The 17,460-nt window shown below is 43.6% G+C and overlaps 1 protein-coding gene across 1 annotated transcript; it reads right to left on the reverse strand.

Moving 5' to 3' along the window:
• Window positions 1–2,805: 2,805 nt before the first annotated feature.
• LOC134492178 (tripartite motif-containing protein 10-like) lies at window positions 2,806–14,129 on the reverse strand. The gene is made up of 7 exons (XM_063296368.1): window positions 13,623–14,129; window positions 12,311–12,406; window positions 11,639–11,869; window positions 10,031–10,053; window positions 8,562–8,674; window positions 5,817–5,849; window positions 2,806–4,038 (listed from the first exon to the last, which is right to left on the reverse strand). The coding sequence occupies exons 1-7, from the start codon at window positions 14,094–14,096 to the stop codon at window positions 3,521–3,523; spliced, it is 1,488 nt and encodes a 495-aa protein (XP_063152438.1). The 5' UTR covers window positions 14,097–14,129; the 3' UTR covers window positions 2,806–3,520.
• Between the last annotated feature and the right edge of the window lie 3,331 nt (window positions 14,130–17,460).

The following is a 17,460-nucleotide window of genomic DNA, read 5'->3' on the forward strand; positions in this document are numbered from 1 at the left end:
TTCGTATACATGCTTTTAACTGTGAGTCTATCAAAAAAGAAAAAAAGGCATGTGTGTAAACTTTCTCTACAATATCACTGTAATTTTGTAACTATTTACCTAGGATTAAGTATGATTAAATTCGGTGAACTCCTGACCTGTATTGATCCTCATCATATTCATAGTAGTGCCTTCTGTCTTGTGCAACAATTTATTGTTTTTTGAAGAACCCATAATTGGCTGAATTCATCTAATTTGCTAATTTACAAGCCCCATGACCAGGTTCACACATGCACTAAACTAAAACCAAACTATTTTATAGCTTAGTATGCAGTGTGAGTCCAGCCCACATAAGAATTCAGTATTTCATACTTGTTCTTGGTTAGCAGCCGTAAATGCCTAAAAAGGAAGTACTGAGGTCACAGTACAGGAGAAATCATTCCTGCTGTTTCTGCTTGGGCAAGCTTTTTTTTAAATTCCTGCAAACATCAACCAATGATATTACCTTCATATTACAGTGGGGTATCCAGTTCTCATGAATGTATCTGATTCCCACTTAAAAGGTGGATTGTTGTTTATTCGTTCAGTCGCTTCCGACTCTTTGTGACTTCATGGACCAGCCCACGCCAGAGCTTCCTGTCGGTCGTCAACACCCCCAGCTCCCCCAGGGACGAGTCCGTCACCTCTAGAATATCATCCATCCACCTTGCCCTTGGTCGGCCCCTCTTCCTTTTGCCCTCCACTCTCCCTAGCATCAGCATCTTCTCCAGGGTGTCCTGTCTTCTCATTATGTGGCCAAAGTATTTCAGTTTTGCCTTTAATAAAGGTGGATTAAAAGGTAAAGGTAAAGGTTTCCCTTGACGTAAAGTCCAGTCGAATCCGACTCTAGGGGGCGGTGCTCATCTCCGTTTCTAAGCCTTGGAGCCGGCGTTGTCCGTAGACACTTCCGGGTCATGTGGCCAGCATGACGACTCGGAACGCCGTTACCTTCCCGCCGAAGCGGTACCTATTGATCTACTCACATTTGCATGTTTTCGAACTGCTAGGTGAGCAGGAGCTGGGATTAACAATATAATTCCAGGGTTTCTCACAATCCAAAATAAGTTTATTATTTCATAGCAAGGACAAGCTAAGGGGAATTAACTCTTCCGTGGAAATGCAAATGAAGGTCCTTTCAGTTTAGAACAGATGCTGGTTGAGGGAAATGTGAGGAATGATGCAAGTTGGTCAGAAATGTAACAGTGGAGATGTGGTTTTCAGCTGCTTTCCTAGGCTGTTGATACTTTAGTGATCCTGTTTTCTTGGGAAGGGAGGATTCCTAGAACAGGGCACTGTGGGGACTCCTCAGATGAAGTTGCTGCCAGACCTGGCTGATCACCAGAAGGTTTGTATGATTTAAGTAGCTATGAGGTGGATTGTTAGAGCCATTAAAATGAAGGGGGCAATCAATGTTAGGCATGGCCCAGAAACGTCATTTAAAAGGTCTTGAGTGACATGTGCTAGAGAACAGAAGGATAGGATACTCTGCAGAGCAATCATTTATTTAAAGCACTTATATCCCTGTACTTCCTTGAAATTCCCAGGGTCTCTTCCACTCTATTTTTCCTCAAGTACGGGGTGGGGGGGTATTACTGCTGGGTTGCCATATATCTGTAAAAAACTGTTAAAAATCTAGAGGGGTACCCAGTACAAGGAAGTTGCACCTCTGTGAACAGAAGCCCACCATTTGTAGCCCTGGACAAATTATGATCTCCTGGCTTAATTTACCAAAGCATGTTAAAATAATCCAAAAAGGCAGGCATGGTGGGACTTGGAGATTCTTGGGAGTAAGGCAGGATGAAAATGTAATTAATTAATTAACAAGTGAATAGTCATCCAAGTCTGAAGAGAAACGTTGGGCAACAGGAAGAAAAGGTTTTAATAGAACACATCTGAATACAATAAGACAACTTCTCAAACTATTTTTATACATAATATGGTACAGTAAATACGGTTCTCTTTATTTATCTAAAGCATTTCTTAGCTACACTGTCCAAATTCAAAACGTTTCTGTATGATAAAATCAGAATTCCAAAATAAGTAAGAAAGTGTGATGGCTACAAATTGTTACTGAATGCTATTAAATAAAACTGGCCTTCCCTTTTGTTACTAAAAATTTCATTTGACTGACTGGAATCACCAACCTGCTTCAACAGCTCATCTGCTCAGTGGTATTTCTACAAACTTGCCTGGTTTGTTGAAGAGATAAATTGGCCAGGATGTATGATACAGTGGGGTTTCCATTCAGGAACAATTATTCCCATCTTCCATATATAAGACATGGGAAGGAGGAACGGGAAACCTCAAACTTGCATTGAACGCAAGGGCCTGCGCTTTTTGACTGATCTTGATGGCCAAATCAAGATCTTTCCCCTTCTGTTGACTTAACTGCTTGATAAGCCTTCTCAAGATTGGGAACCTATTTCTGTGTGGATTTAAACTCTCCGAATTCCCTAGCCAACGTACCCCTCCCTGAGAATTCTGGGAAATGTCATCTGGATATCTGGAGGGCATCTGGATTGGGGAATGCTATTTTTGATGAAAGCATTTGAGAGTGTCTCTGCTGAGCACTGGCCTATATTACACACACACACACACACACATGCCTTCCTAGTTCCACAAATATACCCCATCACACAAGATCAATAGTAAAGATTCTTTATATCAGCAGCTGCTTTCAAAAACTTGACAGGAGGAATGGACAATGCAAGCTGCACTAAGTCCCCAAGATGTTTGAGAGAACCAGGAGCCTTCTTGATGGATGAGCCATGATGAAGATACCCACAACCGTGCTAAATTTTGAACTGAAGGCAATGTGGAAAGGGAAGCCAAGCTGCACTGTTGGTTTAGATGGTATGACTCAGACAACCCAAACAACCATCTTCAGTCATCTTCCTGCCCATGAAGCTGAGGAGAAAGAACTGCTATTCCAATTTACAAAAAAGATCCATCCCTATCCAATTTGGCAGCTTTACAGTTGGAAGGAAGATCGGTCAGGAGATAATGATACTCTCATCACAGTGAGAAGCCCTTTCTATTTCTTTGCTGAGAGGAAACATTACCTCTGATCAGTAATGTTATTGCTTTTTAAAGAAATAAAGATGAACTCTGCAATGGTTAGCTATTAATCTGCCTGAAAGTCTATGGAGGCCTTGGTAGAACTGTCAAAGATTCGCATTTCCTTGTTGACACATTGTTACTTTGTTGACACTCCATACCTTGACAAGGTCAACACTCCAGGCAAGTTGTTGACACTTGGCAAGGTCAACATACCTTGTTGACACTCCAGTATGGAGGGACTGCAGCTTCCAGGAGATCCCAGCCAGGATGGAAAGCAATCGTACTGACTTGGGAAACCTGGAAGCTGCAGTCCCACCATACCTGGAGGGACCAAGCCTGGAGGAAGGCCATCTTAGATCACTACTTGTTTCTTGTTCTTATTGATCTGGATTCTAGTCTTGGTGAATAATACCGACAAGGCTGAGAAGCAGAAATAACAGCCTTAGACAGAGATGGAAAGGTGAGCTTTTCCAAACACGTAAAATAAGGGGAGGATTGTCTCTCCAGCAAAGGGGGGTGCGGAAAATGCAAAGAGGGGAGCTCCAATATCCGCATCAAAAAAAGTCACCCATCCCCCTTCGTAGTTCAGAATCACTCTGATCTTCTTGGGCATTCTACGCAAGGTCAAGGGCGAATAGAAGGGGGGGTTATAAGCTGTGTAGTTGCCGTCCCACTTCCCTACAGCCCAGAACCCTTCTTCAGGACTAAATTCAATGTCTCCTTTCCTCCTTACAGACTTTCGGGCAACTCCCACCCCCCAGGTATCCTCTGTCCCCACAATGACTTCCCAGAAATGTCTGCCTGTAGTGAACCCTGCACAGGCCAGCACAAAAGGCCATTCGTCAAACCTTTCTGTGGTTTTGGGTAGATTTTGATAAAATTCACCCATTTTCAGACTTTTGCAGTCGTCAGACAGAACAAGCCGGGGATGAGCTGTATCTGGATCCAGAAATACATGTGCTGTTGAGGGGGAAGGACAAGAAAAGAAAAGACAAGCAGTGTTAGTTGCAAAAACGGCAGCATGATATTGGTGCAATTCAAGGAGCTGGTTGTCCATTTGCACATGGCTCAGGAGCTGGATATCTCCAAGGCTTCTCCAGGTTGAGATCTCAGGGAAGATATCGGAGAAGGGCTTGCAGAGGATTCTTTCACTGAGGGAATACCATTCAGGGCAGTGTTTCTCAACCTTGGCAACTTTAAGATGTGTGGACTTCAACTCCCAGAATTCAGTGTACATGGCTGGCTGGGGGAATTCTACATAGCTGGCTGGGGAATTCTGGGAATTGAAGTCCACACATCTTAAAGTTGCCAAGGTTGAGAAACACTGATTCAGGGGCACTGCTGTCCAGGCCCCTTGGCAATGCCCCTTGCCCCTCCTGTTGAACAGCTTGCTGGACCACCCTCTCTGGACCACCCCCTCTCTACTGCGCTTCTGAAGAGCCACAAAGACATGGCTCTTCAAGAGAATGTTTGGGAGAAACTGAGGATTCCATCTGGAGATGCAACAGGATTGATGTTATGTTATAATGATTATTGCCTGTTTTGATGATGTGAGCTGCTCCGAGCATTTGGGAATTGAGTGGCATAGAAATCGAAGTGGTGGTGGTGGTGGTGGTGGTGATGAAACTAGTAGTGCTTATGATTATTTTGATTCTGTCAGAGTGGCAATATAATAATCATAATCACCGCCATCATCATCCATCATAAGGGCCTAAGAAATGAGTAGTCAGATTTTCCTGAAGTGGGGGTTCAGAAGTGGAGTTCGTCTTGCAGTATTTCTAGTCTGTGTAAGATCTGAATTCAACAGGGTTGGTTGGGTTTAATCTTACATATACTACAAATACTGCAGGCAACCCCTCCTTCTGAAACATTGCACTAAGGAAAGCTCACTGGGATGTGGGGGGGGGACATCTGCAAAAAACCTGATCAATACCTCAGTATTGATCTCCTGAAGCTCAGAGACCCTGACTACTAACTCAACTACTACCTGGGCTACCAAACATTCCAAGAGGTCTATCCAAGTTGGAAAGGGCCACCCTATTTCGTGCAGGAGTTCCTAATAAAGCATCCCCAACAGAGGACTGTCCACCCAGTGGAGCTCATCCCTTCACTGACTTCTCTATCAAACAGTTCTTTTTGTTAGAAAACCTTCCTAACAGAAGGAGCAGTTTGATGGAGGAATCGATTCAATCAGAGCCTGCCTTCCTGAAGCTTCAATCTATTATTCGGTGTCCTAGACTTTGAGTCCTAGAGGACAGACCTTAGCATTCTGCGTATCACCAGGTGCCCTCTCCCAACCACCTGTCCTTTACTCACAGTGGCCAAAAAGATAACCTTGAGAACTATTCACAAGCAGGAGATGCACACTAAAGCGCCTTCCTACTCATGCTTTCTGCAAACTACTATCAAAGTAGATCTCCTACTAGGGGAGGCAACAAATACTGGAGGCAACATGCAGTCATCAGAGTCAAAAGCATTAATAGAATTATACTGCAAGTGTTTGTTTATTCTTCTTGCAATGCTACGGAGTTCCGGGGTGCTGCCTTTTATCTGGCGCACTCCGTATATGCTGCACAAAGCATCTATCATCCCCAGCCCATCTGCCTTTTGTGGGAGTTGCCGTTCAACTATTGATCCTAAGACCCTGGGTCTGAGAACCTCTAGAAGCAGAACTCCAAGGAAATCCAACCAACCAACTTCCAAATAAATCACTATTCCTTCCCGCCAACAGAATTTACCTTTCTGCAGCTGGATTCCAGCTATCAGAGACTCTGAGAAAGAAGAAGGAAGAGAACTTTAAGCAAAACCAGGAAAAACAAAAGCAGTTTATATAACAATACTGCATGCTAGGGAAATGTGAAGTAGAAACCAACAAGAATTTAGCGGGAGAGGCAGAACGGTTTTCTCTGCTGAATCTAGCTATCAGATTCCAATAACCCATAATAGCCAATAAAATATTCACTTGTTCTATCGGGAGGGAGGGAAGGATGGAGGAATGAGGGAAAGAGAATGAGCAGTATCTAAGAACACCTTTAGGTTTATATCTCAGCTTAGCTAAAGAGCTTTGCAAGTTTTAGGCAGGGATTAAACTGCAAGTCAGCTCCCTTCTTATAGCCCAGATTTCATCCCTTCTATATGTTAAAATGTGGAACATACATCCAAGGTACTGCAATAGTGTAAGGTAGGAGATGACATCTTTCATAGCTACAACATGGTCTTTATGTGTAGGCTACAAGAATATACGCATGAGTGAAGTTGGAATGAATACATTTGAAAGGGAGCTAATCTCTGAGCCCAAAACTGGATTCAAGACACAAGGGTTATAAAACTGTGGAGTCCTTGGTGCTCTCTGAGCTTGGTTGTTTTGTTTGCAGATGTTTCATTACCCAACTGGGTAACATGGCTGTAATTCTTAAGATAATAAGAGTTTCCAGTCTTGTCTTCCATCCAACCCTTTCCTGGTCCTGAGAACATTACAATATAGAGAGAAGGCCCATCGCCAGAAATGGGCAGAGGTTGGACCTGAAGACCCCCAAGATCCCCTCAATCCTATGATCCTATCAAATGCTGTAATACACAGGACATGACTGCAATAAATAAAGAAATATTCCAGGATGCTTCAAGACAAAAGAACGGCTGGCACTATCAGCCAAAATAACAGTGGGTTGTGCCTTAACAGTTTGTTTTTTTTTAATGGTTAGAAAAAGTGTTGGAGAAATAGGAAAAGACTACAAATGGAAGAGAATATTGTCTGGTCCCTGGGTAAAACTCCATGTATGAGATAAGATGATCACCAAATACTGGACTTGTCTGGAAACACTGACAATACTTAGTGGGCCAGTGCAACGTGCAAAAACTAAATAAATACCTAAGGATTGATATACAACAGGATTGATACCTAACAGAGGGCTCGGCAATATAAGAATACAGTGCTACAGAATACAGTTTAACAATAAGCCTCAGTAATTAAACAGTAATTCCTTAAAATGAAAAGTTCCCAAATGCTAACATTTCACAAGATTTTGGCAACTTCATAAGCTTTTAGGAAGCACTGGGAAACAGAGGGGTAAAACCATAAACGATTACTGATGACCAGTCTAATAAGTCTAATGGGTTTTCAGTTGTTAATATATAATCAATTACATATAATTTAATGTAAGTGTAAAGTTGATTATCAGTTGTTTGGGACATTAGTGCACCCAAAGACAGATACCCTAAACAATTACACAGAATGCCATCTGCATGTTTGCTTGCTTTTAATCTCCACAAGTGAAAGAGTTACAGACTTTGGGGTATTTACTTTTCTTAACAAAGGCTAAACATTTGGAGGAAACCGCTGGAATGTCCTTCAAAGGATGAAGTCTTAAATCGTTTGCCATGTGATTAGTAGCTGCTATAGGTGTCCATTCCTAACCATGGCAATGCCAAAATGACAAAACGTGTGTTCTGACATGACATAAGCTCTTCGCTTTCATATTTGCATTGTGACATCACGTGGAAGTTCATAAAGGATGGAAATGATGTCCTGCTGTTGCAACACACATTTTCATCACTTGTCCCACCCCGGATTGGATACCAAGGTAGCCTACTAACATTTGTTTTGGACAGGGGCATCTGCTGGGAGAGTGTCAAGATAGCAGCTGTGATCATTCATTTATTTATTTATGTATTTATTATTTTATTTTATTTTATCTTATTAAATTTATAGCACCACCCAGGGGACTCTGGGCGGTTACAATAAAACATAGGTAAAAGACATATAACATAGGTAGAAAACTATAGAATAAATGTAATACATAATAAAATATAAATATGGTGGGAACCCAATGGCTAAAAGTTCTCTATGACCCGCAAGCCGAACAGGGCCACTCTAAGAAACTAGCCATCCCCAGAAGTGACTACTCTCCCTCCCGCCCCAGGCATAGTGACAAAACCAGGGCTTTAATTGTTTTCTGAAGTCCAGGAGGGAGGCGGCCAACCTCACTTCCGGGGGAAGGATATTCCAAAGGGCGGGAGCTGCTGCAGAGAAGGCCCGCCTCCTGGACCCCACCAGGTGGAGTTCTTTTGCAGATGGGGTCCGTAGCATGCCCTCTCTGCATGATCGGGTGGGACAGGTTGATATGATGGGAACGAGATGGTCCCTCAGGGAGCCTGGCCCCTGCCATGTAGGGCTTTAAAGGTCATAACCAACACCTTGAATTGGACCCAGAAGCAAACTGGCACCCAGTGCAGCTCACTCAGTGAAGGTGTTACGTGTGCTGCCCTTGGGGCACCTCAAATTACTCACACGGCTGCATTCTGGGCCAGCTGTACCTTCCGGATACTCTTCAAGGGTAGCCCCATGTAAAGTGCATTGCAGTAGTCTATCATGTGAGCAAAGCTATGCTCCTTTTTTACGTGGTGCCCTCTTGGCCCCCCTTTCCCCACAGACACCCCTGTTTTGAACCCAATAATGAGAAACATAAGCATCAATTCTTCATTACCACTGAATATCTTTCCAGCATTCTCCACGTATGGATTTATATCACAGAAATCCCAGGACCTCCATTTCAGCTCAAGAGGGAAAGCAGCTGGGTTTTCAAGTGCTTTGTCATACCTGGTGGACAGAAACAAAATATAGACGTGTGGAAGGATTCCAGTCTGCAGTTTGGAACCTACGGTGGCAATGGAAATAGCTTGGAGAACTTTTGGCACAAAGGAAGGGGGTGTTTAGGGGATGTTAACTTTGCAGAGGGCAGCACTGTTGATATTCTGGGCAAAGGTGCTAAGAGATGCTGAGAAATACGATGGCATCACCAACTTACAAGAAATGAGTTGAAATGGCTTAGAAGATGGGTGAGCTCCTTCAGATAGGCAGCTCTGATGGTAAAAGTAGGACTGGCGCATGTCTCTCCTTGCTTACCATGTTGGTGAAATTTGTAACATACATGGGGGCGGGGGGAGGCAATCAGATTTTTTCAGGCCAAGTTACTTGGTCTTTGAGTGGCTTAGTGGAGGCCATACTCCAAAAAGTAAGCAGGACCAGATCAAAAGCATATAACATTTAATTACAATTAACTCCTCCCCAACCTAGAGCCATTTGGTGTAGTGGTGAAGGCACCAGGCTAGAAACCAGGAGACTGTGAGTTCTAGTCCCACCTTAGGCACAAGGCCAGCTGTGTGACCTTAGGCCAGTCCCTCTCTCCCAGCCCTAGGAAGGAGGCAATGGCAAACCCCTTCTGAAAAACCTTGCCAAGAAAACTGCAGGGACTTGTCCAGGCAGTCCCCAGGAGTCAAGACTGACTCAAAGGGACCAAAAAAAGAGAGAGAGCGAGAGAGCAGGGGGTTTAGCCCTCTATCAAAACTAGGTCTAGTTCTAAGCAAACATTTTGCCCAGGTGTGTTCAAAGGGAGCCCAATTATTAATATAGTTTTGGGCATGGGTCTAATGCTATCCTGGAGCAGCATCTGTAGAAAAAACCCAAAGTCTTTCTCCAATGTAAGTAAATACAAGACTGCAACCTAGGATGGGGAAGAGGAAGAATATTTGCTTCTAAAGGGCCAATTTTTTTAAGCAAAGAGAGAAAGGTCACTCTTATTAGCAGGAAGGTAACGAATAGGTGGCATTGCTGGCAATAAGCTGGACCAGAGCTTTTCTCACGCCCTCTGTCAGGTTATAGACCTCTCCCTCTATTTATCTTTTCCACACACACGTGCACACACGGTCTTTTTAAAAAGTGCTCTTATCTTCATGAAAAATAGAGGGAAGAGTGGAATTCTACACTGGCCACACAAAAGGAATCTGGAAAGCCATGTCCTCCATGGGCTTCAGCTCCCACTATTGCTTATTATTGACCACGCCTGCTATTGCTTGACAGAATCTGAAGTCCAGAGTATCAGGGGGGTGCAAAGTTGCCTACTCCCTGCTATACGGTCCTCTAAAGGATGGAGGAAAAAGAACAGGATCCACTTACTTCTGCATGTTGCTTTTGAAATCCTATAGAGAAAAAAAGAGAGAGAAAGGGATCTCACTGTTTGCAACAGACTAACCTAAGAAGGTTGCTTAAGCCCTAAGTGATGATCTTCTCTAGATTGCAATACTGTAGACGAGTGCTTCTCAGCCTGAGCAACTTTAAGATATGTGGACTTCAACTCCCAGAATTCATGGCTGGCTGGGGAATTCTGGGAGTTGAAGTCCACATATCTTAAAGTTGCCCAGGCTGAGAAACACTGTTGTAGACTAACCTAAGAAGGTTGCTTAAGCCCTAAGTGATGATCTTCTCACGAACGCTTCGCTTTGATTCCCCCCTCGGCACCAGTAATTGGACATTGCAAGATGTAGGTTCAAATCAGCTCACATAATGAGCTGTGTTCTTGTTCAGTTGACACCGACATGGGTACCTAACATTGCATCAAACTTGCCTAAAGCCTCTGAAGGAAATTACATCAACTGAACAGTTGAGGGGTTCAATGTACTTTGTGAGCAGATCTGAACTTCCATCAGGGTTATGTCCATGGAGACTTTTAAGGGAAAAAAGACAGAAGGAATTTCTGTATGTCTAACCGTAGCATGGGAGGGGAAGTAAGTTAGAAGTGGTTTTGGGAAAAGAGAGAAATAAGTAGAGTGAGGAGTGGATCCTGTGCACTGAGAGTATCAAATAAGAATGAGTTTCAGGGAATGTTTTTTTCATTCAGGTTTGGGGGAAAGTTACTAACCTCTTCCTGTCTGTGAAATGAAATATTGGTTCAAAAGACTGGATTAATGTTTGAGACCTCAGATCACAAGTTTTCCCCACAGCCATTAGTTTGGACAGATTATTTCTTTTTTAGCCACAGACATTTGCACTTCTGTGAAAGGAATTTCTGTAGGAAATCAAAGGAACCATTTTATGTTCCGAGGCAGAACCCAGTCTCTGCTTTGTATCCAAGTTAGTTGCATTACAGTTATTTGTCTTTTTTACCTCTTTCATTTTCTGCAAACGGATATTTTGTGATTGGCCATGATCTCAACAACATCTCTTTTGGAATGGGTACCCCATATGAGGAGAGCCTCGTGCGGCGCAGAGTGGTAGGCAGCAGAATTGCAACCGGAACTCTCCACACGCCCCGAGTTCGATCCCAGCGGAAGCTGGATTCTCTCTCGGGTGGCCGGCTCAGGCCGACTCGGCCTTCCATCCTTCCGAGGTCGGTAAAATGAGCACCCAGCTTGCTGGGGAAGGTGACGATGGGGGAAGGCCATGGCCAGCCACCCCGCTCTATAGTCTGCCAAGAAAACACTGCGAAAGCAGCATCCCCCCAAAGGGTCAGACATGACTTGGTGCTTGCACAGGGGACATTTCACCTTTCACCTTTTTCACCCCCTATGTGGGAGGTAGCCTTTGGGGGATGGGGCCCATGACATTGTTTCAAAATGTCAAAAGTGCCCATCACTCCAAAAAAGATGAGAGGATCTTAAGCTAGATCTGGCTATTAGCACCATGAATTGATCTTTCCACATCCCAGGTAAGTGAAAGTGCCCCATCAAGGCTCTGAGCCAGCTCTCCTCAGGTTGGGAGCCCAGGCTATTTCTAAAACCATCTTACCATCAAGAATTCCACAGCCGGCAGCTCACACACCTCCTGCATCTCCCGAATGATATTTCTAAGCACGGCGCGCTCCTTTGAAAGCCCTTCCATGTAATCTGTCTTGGTTTTTAGAATCTCCTTCTCCACCTGTTTCATTTGGTTCTGCAGCTGTTTTTCCTGTTTATGCAGAAACTCATGTAACTGTCCAAACACATCGTTTAACTTCTCCCTCTCTGTTTCCATTTGTCCCTGTAATAAAGGAGAGAAAAGAAGAGCAAGGCCAGGTGGGATGACCTTGTTAATGTTTCCTACTGCAGATTAAGGTTGCTATAGTAACTAATCATTTTGGCCGGGTGAAGAGGTTGAATTTAATTGTCTCCTTTTCACGTGTTAATGGTTGCATCACCCGGGGGGGAGGAACCTGCATGGACTTGTTTTCCATTTCTTTTTTCTCTTCTGTGCAGACATGTAGAGAGTCAAGCTGCTCTCACTGAGAGCCCAAGACTTTTAAATATGTTTTGCTTTCGTTTTGCTTTCTGTAAATAAAATTATTTTTATAGAAATGCCTGGTGTGTGTGACTTTTCTGATCTCTCCTGGGCCAAAGACTTTCCCAGCAATCTGCCAACAGACTTTTGGGGATGAGCATGATAATCAGCTCATTTTCAAAAATCAGAATTAGCAAGACTTACAAGCAGCTCGGCAACTTCATTTTCTGCATCTGACGGATGAGTCTCCATTAGGTCTTTCTTTTCCTCCAGAATCAAAATCCGGCTGTGTAACTGTTCCTGAGAGAGAAATAAAGGAGTCATGTTTCAAACATGATCCCCCTTTTTACAAGTTTATTTACTTACCCATCAGAAGAGGCATCTCTTCTTTTGACCATAAAGTAGACTTCTACAAATCAGCCTACCTGAATATTTTCAGCTTTCAGTTATCCGGCAACTCCTCAAGCTCACACAGGGCCTGCCCTCTTTCAGGGTCTATCCGAAAACTGATGTTTCGTAGAACGAAAAATGTAAGATGGGAAGAGACCCTGGAGATCATCTAGTCTAACTCTCTGACCAGAGCAGGAATCCACTGCTATAGTACCCTGCAGATGATTGTCCAACCTCAGTTTAAACACTCCCAGTGGCAAACAGTCCATCATCTCCAGAGACTATCTGTTCCATTCCATTCCAACAGCCCTTAGTGTGAGGAAATTCTTCCGGATGTCCAACTGAAATCTACTTCCTTGAAATTAAAACCCCTTGTTTCTTGTCAGGTCTTCTGGAACAGCTCTGAACAATTCTACCCTACCCTCTACATGACAGGCTTTCGCATACTTGAAGACCTTCCCACAGTCTCCTCTTCTCCAGGCCACTCACACCCAGTACTTCCAACCATTTTTCCTGGTTCCACACTGGTTCTGGAAAGTGCCCTTTCTATATATGGACATGTCTGAATACTTCCCCGATGTCATCTTGCCCCATCGCACAGACCACACACCTAACAGCATTCTATCATGGAACAAGCAGCCTTGAAAGATGGTGGACTCTCCTTTGTGAAGTAAAGACGTGGCAGCCACTACTAAGTCACAGGTTTTCTGCACGGGCAGAAGAGACCTCTGGGGTCTCTTCTAGTTCTATTATTCTATAATGCTATTGTGTCAGTCCTGGCAAGAACCACCAGGTTGCTGTCTACCGGTCTGAGCCCAGCAACAGGCATGCTTCGGGAATGCTTGCAGGCAGGGATGGGGAACCCATTATATCAGAAACCACCCAGCTGGAAAACAGCCAATGTTTTGACAGGTTATAATCCTCAGAGAAAGGATGAACAGTCTAGCATTCAGACAGTTCTCATGCAAAGAAACAGACGTGAAAGCTGAAGCAGAATCTCTGGAATAAGGGTCCAAACAAGATTTTCATCAACTCCAGAGGAAAAGATGTCTGTATGTAAGCCATATTAGAAGCAATATGCATTTTCTACTGAAAATCCAAAGGTCCTTTACCAGTGACTTCCTACCTTTAATGGATGAGCAGCTTGTTCAGGAGAAATTACAGTGTGAGGTTTATGTTCTGCTGCCTTCTGACAAGTGGCACATATCAGCTTCTCGTCGTCTTGACAAAACAGATTTAGCGTCACCTTGTGTTTGGGACATACAAATGACTTTTCTGGAAACTGTCTGTGTTTTTCTCCCACACCTGCCTGCTGCAGGTTTCGCCGTAGTTTTCCTTCCGGGATCGGCTCTTCGCAAATAGGACACAAGAAGGGCCCAGAATCTTTTTTCCACTCCCGATAATGTTCAGTGATGCAAGGCCGACAGAAATTGTGGCCACATTCCACAGGCACTGGATCTCTCAGATAGGTATGACATTGGTCACAGAATCCATCTTTTCTCTCATCCGCAGCAGGTGAGGATGAGGCCATGATGCGTAGAGTCTTCCCTCTCTCTGAATGAGCAGAAATGCACTGCAAAAGGCAGCAATGAATATTCATTACCTATTTTATAACTGTTTTATAGTAACTGTTTCTTCCAAAATTAATGAGATGGTCATTCTCCAGATGATGGAGATGATGGGCCACCTGGTGGTTGAATGGTGAGTAAAATCCTTCCTTTTTGAACACATTTAAAAATAGTGTTTTACTTCCTATTTCTTAAAAAAAAACCCATGCTACTGAATTTATGGGCATCATTGCTCGCTTAATTAAATGAGCATGGAAGTGTGGGGGCTAGCTAGTAGATGTATTTACTACAGTAGATGTACTAACTAGTAGCTTATTTTTTAATTGTAAGCTGCCCAGAGTTGTTGGGAATCAGGCAGCTTATACGTTGAATGTATGCTTGTATAAATAAATATATGTTCTAATCATCAGGAGAAAAGACTGAAGATGAGATGGCTTTGTAGAGCATCCTTTTTATGCACTGACATGCAGTGGAACTGAAACCCAAGAAACAAATAGCTTTAAAACAAATAAGTACATCCTTACCTATTGCTCTGACATATAATCTCATTACAGGTCATGAATCTTTATTTAGAAGTTCCTTATCTTATAATGTTTGGTCTAGTGGTCAAGGCAACGGGCTAGAAACCGGGAGACCATGAGTTCTAGTCCCACCTTAGGCATGAAAGCCGGCTGGGTGACCCTGGGCCAGTCCCTCTCTCTCAGCCCAGCCCACCTCACAGGGTTGTTGTTGTGGGGAGAATAGGAGGAGGAAGGAGCATTAGGTATGTTCGCTGCCTTGAATTATTTATAAAAATAATAAAGGTGGGATAAAATATCTTTTAAAAATGTTATAAATAACTGTAATACATTATTGCATTGATTGTCCTTTTATTCTAATGCCTATAAATGATAAATGCAGAATAAATATGTTATAAGCACAGGAGAAAGAAAGAAAGAAAGAAAGAAAGAAAGAAAGAAAGAAAGAAAGAAAGAAAGAAAGAAAGAAAGAAAGAAAGAGCCAGCCAGCACTACTATGACTGCTACCACTGTACTACTCCTAAACAGATTTAAAACCTGGAAACATTAGAGGCCTAATTCACAGAACCTTCACTTCTAAATATTTTTTTCATATCCTATCTGTTCCTTGCAGGAGACCCTTCAACCTAGGGAGGTTTAACCTTTTATCTTCTAGTGTGTTGGAGGGAAGGTAAAATTCTCAGAATTTAGAAGTCCATGTCCTAGCTAATAAAGTCCCTGAAAACATTTGTCCATATTTTGCTGTATTATCCTTTTTTACACTAATTGGCACTCTGAGCTAATAACCCTGTTCCTAAGTGTTGGGGCTGGGCTGAAGATAGGACTGTTTATTTTTTATTAGCAGGTCAATTCAACAAAATCTCCATGAAAAGAACTAAATTCTGTTCAGTTGTGAACACCATTTGAAAGCACTGGGTTTGAATTTAGCCTGATGATTGATTTTTACTTCCTCCTCTTTCCTGAGTCTCTGTTAATCTGATGAAAATGTTTGATTTGCATTCTTGGGTCTGTGGCCATAAATAAAAGAACCTTTAAACATTCCAGATGAAGACCACGGCAAGCCACCATAATGATGCCAAGAAAACTACATGGACGTGACCATGCTGTCACAGGGATTTGAACTGGAGTCAATGGAATTTAGTTTTTGTACTTCTGAAATCCCACCCAGTGGTTTGTCAGTGGGTCGTGCTGAACTGTGAGGGAGTTTATTTCATTTCAAGGTGGTATTATTATTATTATGATTTTACTACTGTTATTAAACACCCATGCAAAAAGAGAACAGTCTCAGTACAAAGAAAAAAATAAATAAACGTATTTATAATGCACCCCCCCACCAGGACGCAGTCCAAGCACCATCAAAATTACAAATGAAAACTTCCAGCAGTTAAAATTACACAAGAGCCATGAAATCCATACACACCGTAATCTATTTGCAACCAGAATAAATAAAAATAACCGACACACAACAATACCATCCTAATCCTCCAGACCTGATACCCGTACTAATTTCCAGAGCAGTGGCCTTATTTGCCTATTGCCCAAAAAGCCACAAAGAAATGAGCTTTTTCTCTCTTGCAAACATTCCTACAGGCCCAGGTAACCTTACCTGAACTGAGTTTGGGCGGGCAAAGCAAACTAGGTTTGTTTAGAGCTGCTACGCGGCAAACGCCAGGCATCAAGTCCTCAGACCTTGCAGGCCCAACTTCCCCAGGCAAACCCACAGCCCAGCTTAAAGTCACATTTGACCTCTCCTTTCCCACAGCTCCGCCCACACTTCCTCCTTCTCTCCTCCCCCCAAAAGGAGAGGGGTCTCCCCGTTGCTAGACAACCCCCTTCTCCCTTTGATTCTCACAGCCCCCCCTTTCACAGGCAGTTCTCCCCAGAAGTGGGGAGACACTGCAACATAGGAGCATCCTTGGGGGGGACAACAAAGGCCATGACTGGGGGATGGGAGCCCCACCCCTTATTTACATGTGTGTAAAAGAGGCGGGGCTTTGATCACGAAGCCCTGGCTGCCATCTTGGCTTTGTTGACCTGCCCCTGCTGGAATTCCCATCACTTTGAGGCCCTGTTGGGCTAGATCAGTGGCTCTCAATGTGGGGGCATTGGGGGGGGGGGTCCCTGAGACCCTTTCCGTGAAGTCAAATAAATAAGCATTTTAGTATTCCTCAGAATTTTTAATGCTGTAAATATTGATCACCAGCTTGATTGATAACTGGCAAATAGAGGGAGAAAATGTAGAAGCAGTGAAAGACTTTGTATTCCTAGGTGCAAAGACTACTGCAGATGCTGACTGCAGTCAGGAAATCAGAAGACGCTTAATCCTTGGGAGAAGAGCAATGACAAATCTCGATAAAATAGTTAAGAGCAGAGACATCACACTGACAACAAAGGTCCGCATAGTTAAAGCAACGGTGTTCCCTGTAGTAACCTATGGCTGCGAGAGCTGGACCATAAGGCTGAGAGAAGGAAGATCGATGCTTTGGAACTGTGGGGTTGGAGGAAAATTCTGAGAGTGCCTTGGACTGCCAGAAGATCAAACCAGTCCATCCTCCAGGAAATAAAGCCAGACTGCTCACTTGTAGGTAAAGGTAAAGGTTTCCCTTGACGTAAAGTCCAGTCGAATCCGACTCTAGGGGGCGGTGCTCATCTCCGTTTCAAAGCCTTGGAGCCAGCGTTGTCATAGACACTTCCGGGTCATGTGGCCAGCATGACTCGGAACGCCGTTACCTTCCCGCTGAAGCGGTGCCTATTGATCTACTCACATTTGCATGTTTTCGAACTGCTAGGTGAGCAGGAGCTGGGACGAGCAACGGGAGCTCACCCCGCCGCGCGGTTTTGAACCGCCGACCTTCCGATCGACAGCTCAGCGGTTTAA

Source organism: Candoia aspera, chromosome 2 (genome assembly GCF_035149785.1).
Source record: "Candoia aspera isolate rCanAsp1 chromosome 2, rCanAsp1.hap2, whole genome shotgun sequence".
NCBI lineage: Eukaryota > Metazoa > Chordata > Lepidosauria > Squamata > Boidae > Candoia > Candoia aspera.